The sequence below is a fragment of the Pipra filicauda genome, unplaced genomic scaffold (genome assembly GCF_003945595.2).
Source record: "Pipra filicauda isolate LSUMZ 115617 unplaced genomic scaffold, ASM394559v2 scaffold6_size6359152_pilon, whole genome shotgun sequence".
In the NCBI taxonomy this organism is placed as follows: Eukaryota; Metazoa; Chordata; class Aves; order Passeriformes; family Pipridae; genus Pipra; species Pipra filicauda.
The window spans coordinates 1,688,249-1,702,827 of record NW_024104865.1 but is presented as its reverse complement, the minus strand read 5'-3'; the positions used below and the strand labels follow the sequence as shown (position 1 = coordinate 1,702,827).

The following is a 14,579-nucleotide window of genomic DNA, read 5'->3' as shown; positions in this document are numbered from 1 at the left end:
TATGTGCTCCTTCCTTGTGATATGCCGGATAGTCCCCGCCATAGTGGAGTTGGTGTGGCAACACAGAAGCACCCAGCATAGGGATGAGGAGAGAAGGGAGCGTGGCCATCACCGTGTCATCAGGTTACAGCTGATCTCGGCCAGTGATACACAGCAGTTTCTGCCCAGAGCGCTCCATGCCAGGTGGTGAATGGTTTGCATCTCAAGACCAGCCCATTCAACTTCTTTTTGTTTCTGACCCTATTGCAGGGGGCTCAGACACAAGCAGTGTTAACCGCCACTCCGAACACAGAACTTTTCCTGTGACAGGACAGAATAGACCTAGATTTTAAATGGAAAACTTCCCATCTAAATGGGACTCATCTTCAGGTGATGACAGAAGTGAAAAAATATGGAGAGTACGAAAACTGTGGTGTGAGGGAGCCACAGCTGGAACAAGCCATGACAAATCATGATTGCCTCTGAAGAAGCTCCTCATTCCATTCCCTGACAGCCTGTCCAGCATAGTGCCCACATGTGGGCAGGGCTGTGGTGGGCAAAACCTCAGAAACACATAGAAATGAGCAAACCGATTAGCCAAGCACATAACTGTACAGTTCTCATTGTTTTCTCAAACCTTACCTGAGCAAAATATGGACACAAGATGTTGAAGTCATGCCTGGTATTGTGGGCCAACAGAAAGTGAAATCTGACATAAATCGAGCACCACTGCTCCTGTCGGGCACATCTGATGGAACAGAGCCTTTGGGCAATTACAGGTCTGAGTTCAAGTTATATTAAGTTCTGTAAAAACACAGAAGAGACAATGATCGCAGCTGCAAACTAGAAAACTGGGCTTCAGCTTCTCACTATTGAAAGAAGCACATAAGCCATTTTGTATTTATCGGATAAATTTATAAAGCTGCATTATGAAAGCATGAACCACTAACTCCTTTTAAAAAAGAAAGTCCACAACCCAGCTCATTTTGAGCTCCAACAAGAAGTCTGCGAACTTGTATACGTTTTCTTATTCATTTTTTAAATGCCTCCTTTAATGCCTCCAGTTTGTTAAGTGTCCCGTGATGCCTGTTGTATTAGGCCATATCTCTGAATTTGGGACTATTTGACTTCATAAAGGCGATCTAGGGAATCTACGGTGAGACTGTTTCAGGAGGCCTGTTCCCCGCGGGGAGCGCCGGGGCGCTGGGCATGCGGCCACTGCCCTCCAGCGGCGGGAGCCGGGCAGGACTCTCCGCGCAGCTCCGCGGCTCCACGCAGAGCCCCTTGCGCCGGGGGCTGGCTGCTGGAGCACATATGAGTTGAGAGAGAAAAAGCGGAGAACATCTGAAGAACAGCTCGAAGTTTACCTTTTAGGAACTAAGACCTTCCAGGAAGCGGCTGAAGGAAGGAAAAGGCGTGCTTTGCCTAGGGATGAAACAGGCAGCTTCTCCACCAGGTCAGCAGCAGCCCTGGCAGGCTACCAGCAGTATGCTCACACAACACCCAGGCCCACTGCATGGGAGCATGCTCCTTTCTCCAGCCATGCCCTTCAGCCATCCCACCTCCCGCATCCCACCGAAGGGAGCAGCAGCTTTAGAGCCAAGATCCAGTTCTCTTGGCCACACCTGAATGCAACCCCCCAGCTCCAACGCTCATGTGAAACAACTGGATGTCCCAGGATGAGCCAGGGTGAAACAATGATCCTAATTTATTCTGCTTCCCTTGACCAGTTTCTCCCTTGGCTCCCATGGCATTTCCTCCATTAACTACTGGGAAGCAGCAGGAATGCTTGGACAATAAACAACTAGCAGGCGTTTTTTTAACTATTAGGGTAGTTAAAATATTCTTCTACAGCCCTGCAAAGACAAAGGGTGAGAGCATTAGAACATTGTCGTTTTTAAAAACCTGAGCTGCACTGAGGAAGGGGCTCCAGGTGCTGCTGAGGCAGTGACGCTTAGTTGCTTGTCTTGACCCTTTTCTCACCTCTTACAAAACTGGGTGCACAGCTAAAAGGCAAATGCAGTGAAAAACAAACATTTCCTTAGGAAGACTGGGGATTTGCAGGAAAGAGAAACCTGAAGGGAGGAGTAGAAAGAGATAAGGAATTGCTGTGGGCTTCACTCACACATTTTCACTTATTTCCTATGGACCTTGCTCATGTGCTACTTTGGCAGCCTTTGCTTGTGTCTAGAAATCTTGCAGATGCCCAAGGAAAAATGAAACACATACAGTGCTGTAGGCCACCTCCTCCTGCTTACTCAGCCAGGGCCCAGCAATGAGGTCAGGCAGTTGTCAGTGACACAGAAGTCTCAAGGCAAAACCTGTGATTTATGGGGAAGGGCCTTGCTTCCAAGCATGGCGTTGTGGTACTCACAAAGATGTAGGAGAAGCCTTGGGCATGGATGTACAAAGCCACTGGGAGCTGCAGGCACTGCTCCTCTCCACCTAATGAGGGATGCCTGTGCTGGGCTCCTGAGCTGTTGTTGGGGCTTTTCTAGCCTGGCTGCCAGCCTGGAAAACAAAGTTCCCAACCAAAGCAAGAGCGAGTGAGGAGGAACAAGGAGACCAGCTCCTACATTCCTTCCTGCTGCCAGCAGCGTTTCCAGAGCAATAGGGCTGGAGAAGCTGAGCCTATTGAGCTCCCAGATGAATAGGAGCAATGGACATGCTACTGAAGAATTATAATGCCCTTCAACATAGGGATTAGAACTCAGCCTTAGGGCAGCAAACCTCCCTGATTAAAATCTCTTCCCCAGTACTGTAACACAACTATCCTATAACAACTTCCCTATCTGTGAGGCTCTTTTAAACCCAGGCTTTATATTCTGCAAGCAGAGGACAGGATTCTACCAAAGGGGAAACACTTTCTTGATGCAGAAGGAGTGAAGAGTGCTATCACTCACCAACTTCACGCAGGAAGGGATGGAGTAGCAGGTGATTTGACAGAAGCCTCGTACAGCTGCATCCACAGGCATGTGGGGTAATGACATTCACTTTGCTCTAGTCTAATGTGTTCAGCTATGTTTCTCGAGTCTCTCCCTGGACCTAGGGACAATTTGAAGGCAATAAATGTCTTAAATCAAGGTAAAATCTGGAGGAAGAAATCAGAAAGCACAGCGCCTTAGGACAGGGCAGGCAATGTGCCATTCCCCAGCATGGCAGGCATAGGGAAGCACATCCCCTATGCAGCCAGGGGTGGAGCAGTGGCAGGATGACCAGCAGTCACCCTTGCAGCAGCTGGAGGATCAACCACCTTTCTAGTCCCTCTTCCTGCCCCAGCATCAGCTGCTCAGCTCCTGCTTCCCTCCATGCCAGAGCACCGAGTGCATGTTGTGCCATGCAGCCTCGTACTGAAAGCATAAGGCAGGTACCACTCAGGGGTGGGTAAAAGCTGCCTATTTGGATTTGCTTGAAGAGCTCGGGTGATGTCTGCAGCCCCAGCTGGATCATCGTGCTGAAGGCAGCACTGCTTGCCCATTGAGCACAGCCCTGCACTGCAGAGGTCAGTTGAGGCTCCTACTATGCAGAACATCCCCTCAATGATAAAGATGGAATAATATTTTAGATATTAAGGCTTGCAGAATTAATTCCTATATGCAACCAAAAAATTTCTAGACAGTGTCCAACTTAGCACATCAGGAAAAGAGACATGAAAGCCCCTAAGAATTTACTAGAGAAATGACTCACCCATGGAGGAATTTTCTTCCTAGACCTCCTATCAAGATGTTGCTTCATGGCCAGAAGAGTAAGTATTTTATAACGCTCATTAAAAACAAAGTACCTTGGGATGCATCGTGTTTTTAAGCACTGGCCCTACCAATATCTTGTGGACAAGAGTTCTGATTCATTTTCCTTTGTATGAAGTGTCCGTCTTTACAACTTCTGAACAGGTCTCCCTCTCCCACCAGCTATGTTCTCGTTCTCATTGTGAGGCTGGATGCTGGAAGAGGTGGGAGACCAGAGCAGAAGTTACACAAACTGCACAGCATATTTCTGAAGTGAATGGAGTTCATGGCTGATTGCTTTAAACATGGATTTCTGTTTCAACGGCTGCTGAAGGGTAAGAGCAGTGTCCTGAGAGCTCATGTTTTGCTTGCATTAATTGAATGTTACTTGGACTTCCTCAAGCCTTCCTTCACTTTCCCAGCCACTTGCAGAAGAAGGGACCTCTAAACCCTTCGGTAGGATGAACGAAACTGAGTGAGCTTTTGAGAGCCCAGAGCTTTGCAGCCCAAGTTGCGTGCAAAGAACCTCATTGACCAGTGTGGCACCACCATTTGCATTTGGCCAGCAGGCCATGGACAAAGCCCTGAATGCAATCCTTGTCATGGTCCTCTTTGTCATCATGGAGATACCTAATTAACATGCATGAACTTTATAAGTAGTGAACGTGTAAGACATTTACTGAACACGCAAGCCGAGAATGGGACATACACGATTAAAGGAGCTATCATCCCGTGTGTCCAGTGCTGATAATAAAGGAATGCCTGCCCGCTAATGCTCACAAATTGAGTTTTAGGGGTTTCTTATTGCCGATTTACAGTAACAAGTCTCTTGTCAAGGTTGTCACTTTTGGAGTGGGGGGAGGAAGAAGAGAACAGAATTGCCAAGTACTGCAGCTGAAAGAAGGAAACATTTGGATCCTTTCCTAGAAAAGTACATAAAAAGCTCAAAAGTTAATTTAAAAATATATACAGTATTGCTATAGACATAAGATAGACTCTTCTCCAACTTCAGCAGGTCCATAATGCCAAAGCCCGGCTGTCTATTTGCAATGATGGCTGAAGAATGCACTGTTGAATGAGATCCTGCACCAGTCACCCCTCTGATGCTTCCAGTCCAGCTTTCTGCAGTCCCTGGAAACAAAGCAGCAGCAGAGTAGCTGCTACAGAGCTGCTGCAGTATCACTTTACCACATTTCATAGCTATGTGGAAGGGTAACTGCTAATGGGGAAAAAAAACCTGCTCTCATTTGGATCCTCAGGTCTGCCTTCAATGCAAAGGAGTTGACATTCGAAACAGCCATACAGGTGCTTGTAAGACTACAATAAAAAAAAGTGGCTTTCTAGGCTCCAAATCATACATCACTGGAAACGACACAGCTTCACTCTTTTGGTAGGAGTTCCAAGTTCCTTCCTCTTGCTTTAAATCACCCAGCAATACCAATTGTAGCTGTGTCACAATCTTTCCATAACCTGGTTTCAGAACTGCTTATTCTCACATTTTTCTCTTTCCTCAGATACAGCACAAGTGATCTGTGCAGGTGTGGACACAGTTATTGCTCAACAGATGAAACCAGTGTCAAGACCTTGCAGAAACAGTGGGAATTCAGGGAAACAGTAGATGGATTCTGCAGCAGCTGTTATCATAACCCTCTGAGGTGCACCTTCTGCAGCCAGCTCACAGGTCTCCAGCAGTTCTGTGTAGGACTTTGATCTATATGCTCATTTTACACCAGAGAAAGGGAGTGCCACAGAGCTACCTGCACCCACCACGTTGTTTTCTGAAGACCTTGCTCCAGACTAAGCCTCTCCCTGCCAGACCAGAAAGGAGACATTCAGTGACTTCCAAGTCATTCTGACAACCCTTTGAGACAGCTTAGGGCCATGGTCCCAAGTGACTCCCCCCAGTTTTGCCTGTATGAAAATCATTGCCTGCATCAGTTCCCTTTTTTAATTTCACTTACTTGTAACTGTCCCACTGGCACATGTTGGAAGGGGCTGCTGAAGACATCACCGAAGATTAATGTAATTTCTGTAACAAAGACCCAAAATGAGGCGTGAAAAGTTTCTCTGTGCAGAAACCAGCAAGATTCAGTGCACAGCTGAGCAGCCTATGGACTGCTGGTCGCTCCCATCTTCCAAACCCTGAGCAACACTCTCTCCACACAGCAGAGGCCACAAAAACCATGACCATGGCTGCCTTAGTATGTTGAGTCAGTGCCCAGCAAGCCGTACCTCTGAGAACAGATGAACCTTGAATGTGCCTTTTATCAGTCAGTGCACTCAACAGCACCCCTGATGAGAACACCACCCAGCTATGGTGACAGTACGTGCACCAGTACTCCTGAGGATTGCCATTAACACCTCCAATGTTCAAAGTATGCACTGTAACTTCAAGTAATCCACCTTAACTAAGGATAAACAGGCTCATACCAAGAACCTACACTGAGTAACACACAATCATTTCTGGCCAGAAGTCAACATAATCCCCCACGATGCAAAGCCTGGGAGTTTGTTTTAAAATGGAAGCTCCTCATCACAACAGCCAGCTCCCCAGGGAATATGCAGACACCTACTCACACCACTTGCAAGGCAAGTAAGCGGTGCAGTTTAGAAACAGAATTCAGAACAACTATTTACGCAGCAGACAGCATTTCATGTTTAGCCTGAGAGAAGAGTCTGACATCCCACCCCCTTCCCATCATCAGGTGCCTTCAGCTACCCAGGTTCCAGTTGAAGCTAAGTCCCACTGGGACACAGATGCCCATCATCAACCCAAGTAAGCAGGATCAACTCACTTAAGGTCTCAACACAGCTAACCTTCCACCCCCATGTCAGTGCTGCTTTTATCCCCAGAAGTTAAAGCCCTTTCTTCCACACCTCTTGGGGTGATCCAGCATCAGATCCCAAGCCTGTGAGAATGAAGCCTCCCCTTCTCCAAAGCTGACTAGTAAAGATCCAGTTAACTATGGATCTAAGCCCCTCTCCACGCCTGCTCCCAGCAGCGGCTGGTACACTGCCACCTTAACACACCGATCCACAAGGCACAAAAGCTCCTCCCTCCGTTACCTCAGTACACAAGGACTCTGCAACAGCAAGGAGAGAAGGCAGCAGGGCTGCAGAGGCCAGACCTCGTTCTGAAAGGAACCCCCTTGCACTTCCTATGATCTATCCAAATCCCAGCCTAGGCTACAAAGACCTTTCTAAAGGTTTCAACAGATTATTAGAATAGCTTTGTAAAGCACTTTATAGAGAAAACATTATTTTTAAAATTAAATTCTAAAGCTCTCTTGTGGGTGAGGGCTTGAGAAATGCAGGGATTGCAGAAAACTGCTGCCCCTAGAAGGCACGAACACTAAAATGCAAAAGCCTCAGGGTACCACTGCTGTACTCCCACCCACCAACTTAAAAATGCCTCTTGCCCCAGAACGAGGACTAATGCCTATAAAAATGGTTTATCTCAACGTTCTCAGAAGCATCTGCACACACGCACTAATGATGCATGCTGACTACATGAATCTTTAACATTCCGTGCTTATTATCCGAAGTGATTAAAAGCTAAATGACTCATCTGTTCCATTTTTTGCTATGAACAGTGACAACCATAATTGTTCTTCTTTCAGAACACAGACGTTCAAGGACATTGCATGATGTATTTAAAAGGACGCCACTTCTCCCCCACGCCCAAAACAGTCATCACTTTGCCACAGACCCATTTTTAAGAAACATTTTAATGCAGCTACAAACACTTTATTAGCACTAAGAACAAACTAGACACAGAAATGTTTCTTTATACTTTATTTGAGCTATTTCATTCTTAGGTATCAAGAATTAGAGTGCTTCATAGAATATTATTACCACAGGGCAGTGAAATGGGCATTTTCTTAGTGTAGTGCAAGTCATATTAAATGAAAATATTTTAAAATAAAGTTTTATTAGCAGTACCAATCAGCAATTATCTGCTGACCTATAACTGAAACAATGTCTCAAAAGCACAAAAAAATACCTTCTGAAATACAGCTTTATGTACAGCACATATAGAGCTCTTGGATGCCTAAAGCTATTAGTCTGATATTAAACTAATGCTTTTGAGTTGCTATTCACAGTCGAATATACTGAGAATTAAGTGTTCAGATGACTTAAAGTACAAAAAAATTTTTCTGCTTTAGTTATAAAGAGCTCTGCCAATATACACAAACTATACACTTCAGACATTCACAAAAAAATGTGAGCAAGAAAAGGGTTATCAAAAAACATTTAATACAATTAGTCAATAACCCTTCCCACCATGGTCCACATCTACAAAGTTCTCCCATCCCTCCCCCCACCCCCATCCAAACCCTTCCCCACAGAAAGTCACATACTTACCACAAGTTTTAGCAAGTATGGTTTAAAAAAGGGCCCCAAGGCAAGTTACTTATAGTTCAGTTGCCACTGTCAACAGATCTGGACCTTGATCTAGACCTCTGCCGATCCACAGATGATGGAGATTTTGATCTGCTGGATGAACGACGTTTCTGGCTCTTGTCTGGCATTGGAGATCTACTAACTGACCGAGACTTGCTATGGCTCCTGCTCCGTGACCTGCTGTAAGACTTGCGGCTGCGGGAACGAGAACGGCTACGAGACCCGGATGAGCTTCTGCTGCGCGACCGCGACCTGCTTCTGGACCTACTGTGGAAATGAAGAGCAATAGCGTGAGCAACAAAATCCCACGGACCACGGCAATAACCAGGCAATTCACTGGGCTCCAGAGTTCAGCTGCCTGGTCACTGACTTCAAGGCTTTCTCTATGAATATTTAAGCATTATTCAAGGGAACAGAAATCCATACCTGTGCCTTTTGCTGCCTTCGATTAGTTTGATTTTCCTTCCATTAATTTCTTTACCAGAAAGCTTTTCAATAGCATTCTTTAAATCACTGTAAGAGGCGAATTCAACCACCCTACAGAAAACAGAAAAAAAAAAAAACCCAAACACAAAGATTACTATTACAAGTTGTATTTATAAACACAAGTACAATTTACAACCGTGAAAAAATGGGGAAAAAAAATGAAAAAAAACCCAAAACCAAACTGCAAAACACACTGCTCAGTGTAAATATCCCTTGTTATCACTGAAGCATGGAAAATTCCACTCCCTAAATACTGAATGCATTTTCAAAGGGCAGTGAAATTAAACCAGGAACAGCTGCTGACACTGAAAGTAGCCAGCTTCCCTCCCCAAATATCACACATAAGTTATTACTCTACAGCTTTCAAGAAGTGATTTGAGAAGCTTACCCTTCATTTAACTTAGGTCTATGTGCATCTGCAAAGGTTACTTCCCCGGCTTGTCTCATGAAGTCTTTGAGATCCTAACACAAGACCACTTATGTTATGCACAGAAGTGAAATTAATACTTATCTATACAAAAGTAGTTTAAAACAAACAAAAGAATCTTATGACTACTGAAAGAGAAGATGTTAGGTAAATCACAAACATGGCAACTGCCATACTCGTATTCTATCAATACTGAATTTATCTATATTAGGGCACGAAATAAATGAAAAAAAGCATATTGCTTTAAGCAAAATGCTAATAAAGTGTCTTAACAATAAGGCAAATATTAGTCTACAATGATTTTACAGATTAAATAACAAAGAGAGAGAAAGAGAGAGAGAAAGAAATAAAAAAGCACATCTGTATACATACTGGATTGAGTGTGAAATACTACCCATATATTTTTGGATTATTTCAGTCTCCATTTACATTACAAATCTTATACGAATATAGAATTACATTTACATAACGCCAATTATTTTGTGCCCCATATGTCATTAAAAATATAGTTTACTTTACCTTCATTAACAATTCCCTAGGCTAGCCAAGCAGCAAACTGCATTAAGCGACCGGAGATACCGTCATGACATATGCCCGACTGGCTCTTCGCCACCCACTTGACGAACACTACCCAGTCGATGGAAGCCATTAATCGCACTGCCCTCCCTATCAGGAGACTATGGATGGATCCAGACATTCTCTATGCTTGATGTCACCAAGGACCACTTTACTGCGATCAGGATTCCAACGACCACCTAATTTCGTATCTTTCAACTCTTTTCGACCAGGACCTCGTTATTCGGAAGCGTTACAGGAAGAACAGCTCTCAACTTAGGAATCAGATCTCGTTAACGCTCTGGGATCGCTGCAATGTGGCACTTTAAGGAGTGCATCGATTACGTCTAGACCGGCAAACACAGATCTAGAGGTGGCCAAGTGACATTGTAGGAGCTGACTGGAAAGTCAACCAGGCCCGACCAAGAGTGACCAAGACAGAACGATTAGGATAACCCACAGGCACTCCTCGTCATAAGGCCAACGACACAGATAGGCTGGCAAATAAAGGGTTTAATATGTGGTTAAAATGGATTTTGAAAACAAGAAAAAAAGTAAATATATATCCTCAAATATATAAATTTATTATTATTATAAATTTAAATTAACTACTTTTCATTCAAAATATTTAAATTACATTTAAAAATCATATTAATTACATAAACATTTTAATAAGTTAGATTTAATTTTAATTAATTATTTTACAAAATAACTACATTATATAACATTTCCTTTAAATTAAATCAAAATAGTTAATCGTGTTTCAACAAACCTGCCAGCTGACTCGGGAAGACAAATTTTCCACTATGAGGCGATTTTCTGTTCTTAAAGGTGGGGCATTTCTGTTTGGAAATAAACAATTCAGACTTTCATCAGCAAACAATATCTAACCACTTTAATATTAACTAAGGCTGTACCAAGAGCCAGTACTGGCATATCATTAGCACTACAAGCGGAACTACATAATGCCCTGAGCAATATAGAACAGGCAGTAAATACTTGTGGGACGGAGCATAAAGATGACAAGCATATGTAAGCAGTTCCATAATCCTCATCTCCTACTGCCACATCAAATGACTGACTAAAAACACAACACCTTTTAACAGCTCACTTCAGCTGAAGTTCTTGGATGGGATTAGCCCACAGCGTTCCTTTTTTTTAAACTGCCTCACTTCAAAGCAACACGTACCTCCTGTCACTGCGTGGCCGGCGGCTACTGAAACGGTCAGAGTACCTCCCTCTGCCTCTACCCCTCGAGCGTGCTCGGGCATGCTCAATTGTCACCCTGGGAAAAGAAAAACACGGAAAACCACATGTGTTTACATTTTTTCTTCTTATGTATCCTGTTACAGTAATTGGGGGAGGGGTGAAGACATATGGACCAAACAAACACAAAATAGTTTGAACAGTACTGATTATGCAACACAAGCTAAAGTTGACTCACTGCTTATTTTAGACAGCCAAGATGGCATAACCATGAAATAGGATACCTAACCTCTCACTGCAAAGCTCTTTTCCATCCAATTCATAGACAGCATCGTCTGCATCCCTCGGATCCTCAAATTCCTGCAAAACCACCACAACAAGTGTCAGTATGAAATTGCATCTCCAATAATCGAACAGATGTTTATTTGTCACACGGCATACCTCCTTGGGCACGTTAACTTTTTTTTTTTTTTAAGTAGTGTCGTGCACATCAAACGTGAATTAGCACCGAGGGCGAGGGACCCTGCAGGGCTAGGGAAGGGGGAGAAGGTGGGCACACTCACCACAAACCCGAACCCTCTCTTCAGGTCGATGTCGCGGATACGGCCGTATCCTTTGAAGAACCTCTCCACATCTTTCTCCCTGGCGGCCGGGTTCAGCCTCCCGATGAAGACACGGCAGCCGCTCATGGCTGTCTGCGTTCTGTGTGTGCGCGGCGCTGCTGCGAAGACACTGCGCGTCAGGCCCCGCGGGTGACTCAGCACCGCCCGCCGCTGCCGCACTGCGCCGCGCGCCGGCCCCGCCCCTGGCGCGGGCCAATGGGAGAGCGCCGGGTGGACACCGCCTCAGCCCGCGCCAATGGAAGCGGGGCGCTCCACCCGCGGCCCCTCCCCCGCCGAGTCGGGGAAGAAAAGAGAACGCCATCGCTCCGCCACAAAATGGCGGCCGTGCCGCACCCGGCTGCGGCATCGACCGCGACGCGGCGCGCACCGAGCGAAACGGCACGGCGAGAACGCCGGCCGGGCGCTATAAGCCGGCCGGGCAGGCAGCGGAAGCGCCCTGCGCCACACCCCACCCGCTAAGTTCCCCCGGCGTCCCGCTCCGCAAGGAAGCCGCAGGGGCTGTCACGAACCTGGGCTGCGGGTCTCGGTGCGGACCAAGCCTGGCGAGTGCGAGGTGTGGTGCGGTGCGGTGCGGTGCGGTGAGCGCTCGGCGGTGCGTCCTCACCGTGTGGCGATCAGCTCCGACTACTGCGCAACACCAGCGCTGCGCCTGGAAATGGAGGCGGCCCCGCGCGTCACCGCTGCCCCGCGCGGCCATTGGCCCAGGCGGCGGCCACGCCCCCCGGGGAATCCAGGGCAGGGCGGGGCCGCGGCCCTGCGTCACTCTGCGGGAGCCATTTTGGAGTGTAGGGGAGGCGTGAGCAATCCTGAGGGTACAGTGAGGTCTAGCACGGGGCTGTCATAAAGCTGAGTTGTTAGGTTAAAGACAACCACCAGGACTCTTTTACTCATACAGTACACAACAGTAAAAAGCTGTGCTGCTCTAGTGTGCCAGGCGGGTGCGAGAGTAGGCAAGGTCTTGCAGAAACAGACCGTGATCAGCAAAGAATTAGGAGAAAAATATGTGAGGTGCTCCTGATCTGCTTGCATTCTCATTTGGAACCAAGTATGTAATCACAAGGTAGATAGCTGAGCTTCATCTCTGTTTTACATAACTCTACGGAATTGTATCACAGCTTGGCTTCTAGGTGGTTGCAGTAAAGACAGTGGATTATCCCAAGGGCTATTAGAAATGCTGAAGACATCTGGAAGTTGAAGATACACCCAGTAGTTTTCCAATACAGACGGTGATCTGATATTGGCTGTGTGACTGTCCTTGCCAGATTTGTCTGTGGGTCAGCTGGCTTTACACAAAGAACCAGCAGTTATAGCTGCATCAGGCTGCCCCTTTTGGTGCATTTTGATGATGATAGTATGATCCTTTTGATAGCATTTTCCTGATTTGTCACCTGGAATCCCATGCTCCCCTGAGTCCTACCCCCTCCCCTGTCCCCTTGTGGACCATCTTTGTTACACCCAGGGTCTGTTATTAGTGACCTCTATGGGATGAATTTCTCTTTTTCATGCTTAGTCATGGACCGCAGATTTCCCTGAAACAATACTGCACGTGATGCCACTGACATCATAGCTTTACATGACTGCCCCCACACTCACTCCTGAAACTGCAACAGCATGCAGAGTCCCCGAACTGGGAAAGTGATTTCTGCTGCACGCAGGCAATGATGAGAAAGGCTACTGTGTTTGGCAAGGGCAACTGTCAGCATTGCCTGTGTTTCTCTTGTGTTATAAAGATGGGTGTTTCCATCCTGCAGAGCAGCTGCAGAGAAAAGCCACGGTGATGCACACGGAAGAGAATCTGCAGTACAGAGAGGACTCAGAACAATGAAAGACAATGCTTGTGATTATCCCTGTGATTCATAGCCTTTGCCTGCCGAGGAAGATACATTCAGATGTGCTGTCTAACATATAACACTGGTAATTTCATAATCAGTTACAGTGCTTTAACAGGTGCCACCCTGGGAACATGCAGTTCTGTTCCTGTCAACACTGGTGCTCTCCAGTCTGCACACTGAGCTTGTGCACAAAGCCAAACCAGCAAAAACTCGTACTGGAAAAGGCAGGAAACAGATGTCTGAAGGTTTAACTCCCAGAAAACCAGCCTATAGAGGGATGAAAATAAGGTTAGCACTGAACAGAGAGAACGGGAAGGGGCGGGAGTGCCGTTTTAAGGAAGAGCTGTTCATTTTAGCAGTGCAAAACTGCAGCCTAAGAGGCCTTGTTCTTGTTACTGCAAAGCAGGAATTTCCTCTCTGCATGTCATTGTCTGAACACCGGGAGAAAAGAAGCAAAATCAGGAGGGGATCCAGGAGACAACAATCGCTTTTTAAAACATTCCTGTGTTACCTAAGTCTGTTGCTGATATAAAGGTCACACTCTTTTACTCACATGGGCTTCTCACATGAGGGTCATGAGCAAGCACATTTAATTCCTACCTAGTTTCTCCAAGATTTATGTTAAGAGGGTAGAGTATTTCCTAGGTGGTGTTTGAAGACCACCTAGGACTTGTTAATATTATTGCCTCTGGCTAGCCCACTATCCACACTCCTACCTTCCCTGCAATTCTGGATTTTTGAGAGCCACACAAGCAGGCTGAAATCCTCCTAGTTAATTCATCAAGGTAACTAGGTAAATACAGTTGCTATTTGGAAGCGAAAAGGTCAGGAGGCAGCAGAAGACTTAAATGAAAGATGAAACAAAGTCCCAGCCAGACACCATTAATGTCTGGTACTGCTTGTGGAAAACAGTTGATAAGGATTAACTCTTTGCTGTCTCTTACTTAAAAAAAAGTCATCAAATTAAACTAATGAAGTCCAAGTCAAAACATGTAAAAGGAGGTGGTTCTTCACCAACTGGTAGTAGATCTCTGGCATAACTTGCTGGAGGATGCTCTAGGGACAAGAAGTTTCTATGCTCTCACCCTACAGAAAGCTTTAAAACAGGGAGGAGGAGGAAACAGGAAAAAAACAGAGGAGTGAGAGAGTTCAAGAGAGGCACCAATTCAGAGACTCTACCTGCCATTGCTGCAGACTCTGCAAAAAACTACCATCCCTCAGAACCACAGTGAAGTTGCTAGGTAAGCCACGTAGCTAAAGATTCAGCACTTGCCCAGTTCTGCAGGAGGTCTGGGAATGGAAGCAGAAATGCAGCTTGCATCCTCTCCTACTGGTGAATGTA

General features: G+C 45.9%; 1 protein-coding gene and 1 long non-coding RNA gene across 5 annotated transcripts in view; both read right to left on the bottom strand.

Annotated features, from left to right (window-relative positions):
- The window catches only part of LOC113985803, a 38,160-nt gene extending 32,234 nt beyond the window's left edge, over window positions 1-5,926 (bottom strand). For both annotated transcript variants that reach the window (XR_005566348.1, XR_005566349.1), the window contains exons 1-3: window positions 5,666-5,926; window positions 2,883-3,024; window positions 622-783 (exon numbers count right to left, since the gene is read on the bottom strand). This is a non-coding gene — a long non-coding RNA (uncharacterized LOC113985803). The remainder of the gene's footprint in view (window positions 1-621; window positions 784-2,882; window positions 3,025-5,665) is intronic.
- A 1,558-nt stretch (window positions 5,927-7,484) lies between these two features.
- SRSF5 (serine and arginine rich splicing factor 5) lies at window positions 7,485-12,021 on the bottom strand. 3 transcript variants are annotated; one of them, XM_027716902.2, is made up of 8 exons: window positions 11,915-12,021; window positions 11,346-11,503; window positions 11,072-11,142; window positions 10,766-10,861; window positions 10,349-10,418; window positions 8,983-9,056; window positions 8,535-8,645; window positions 7,485-8,375 (listed from the first exon to the last, which is right to left on the bottom strand). In XM_027716902.2, the coding sequence occupies exons 2-8, from the start codon at window positions 11,469-11,471 to the stop codon at window positions 8,126-8,128; spliced, it is 798 nt and encodes a 265-aa protein (XP_027572703.1). In that variant the 5' UTR covers window positions 11,472-11,503; window positions 11,915-12,021; the 3' UTR covers window positions 7,485-8,125. The 3 variants fall into 3 exon arrangements, with proteins under 3 accessions (XP_027572703.1, XP_039244953.1, XP_027572704.1); XM_039389019.1 differs by having other exon boundaries at window positions 7,485-8,372; XM_027716903.2 differs by having other exon boundaries at window positions 11,346-11,500; window positions 11,915-12,020.
- Between the last annotated feature and the right edge of the window lie 2,558 nt (window positions 12,022-14,579).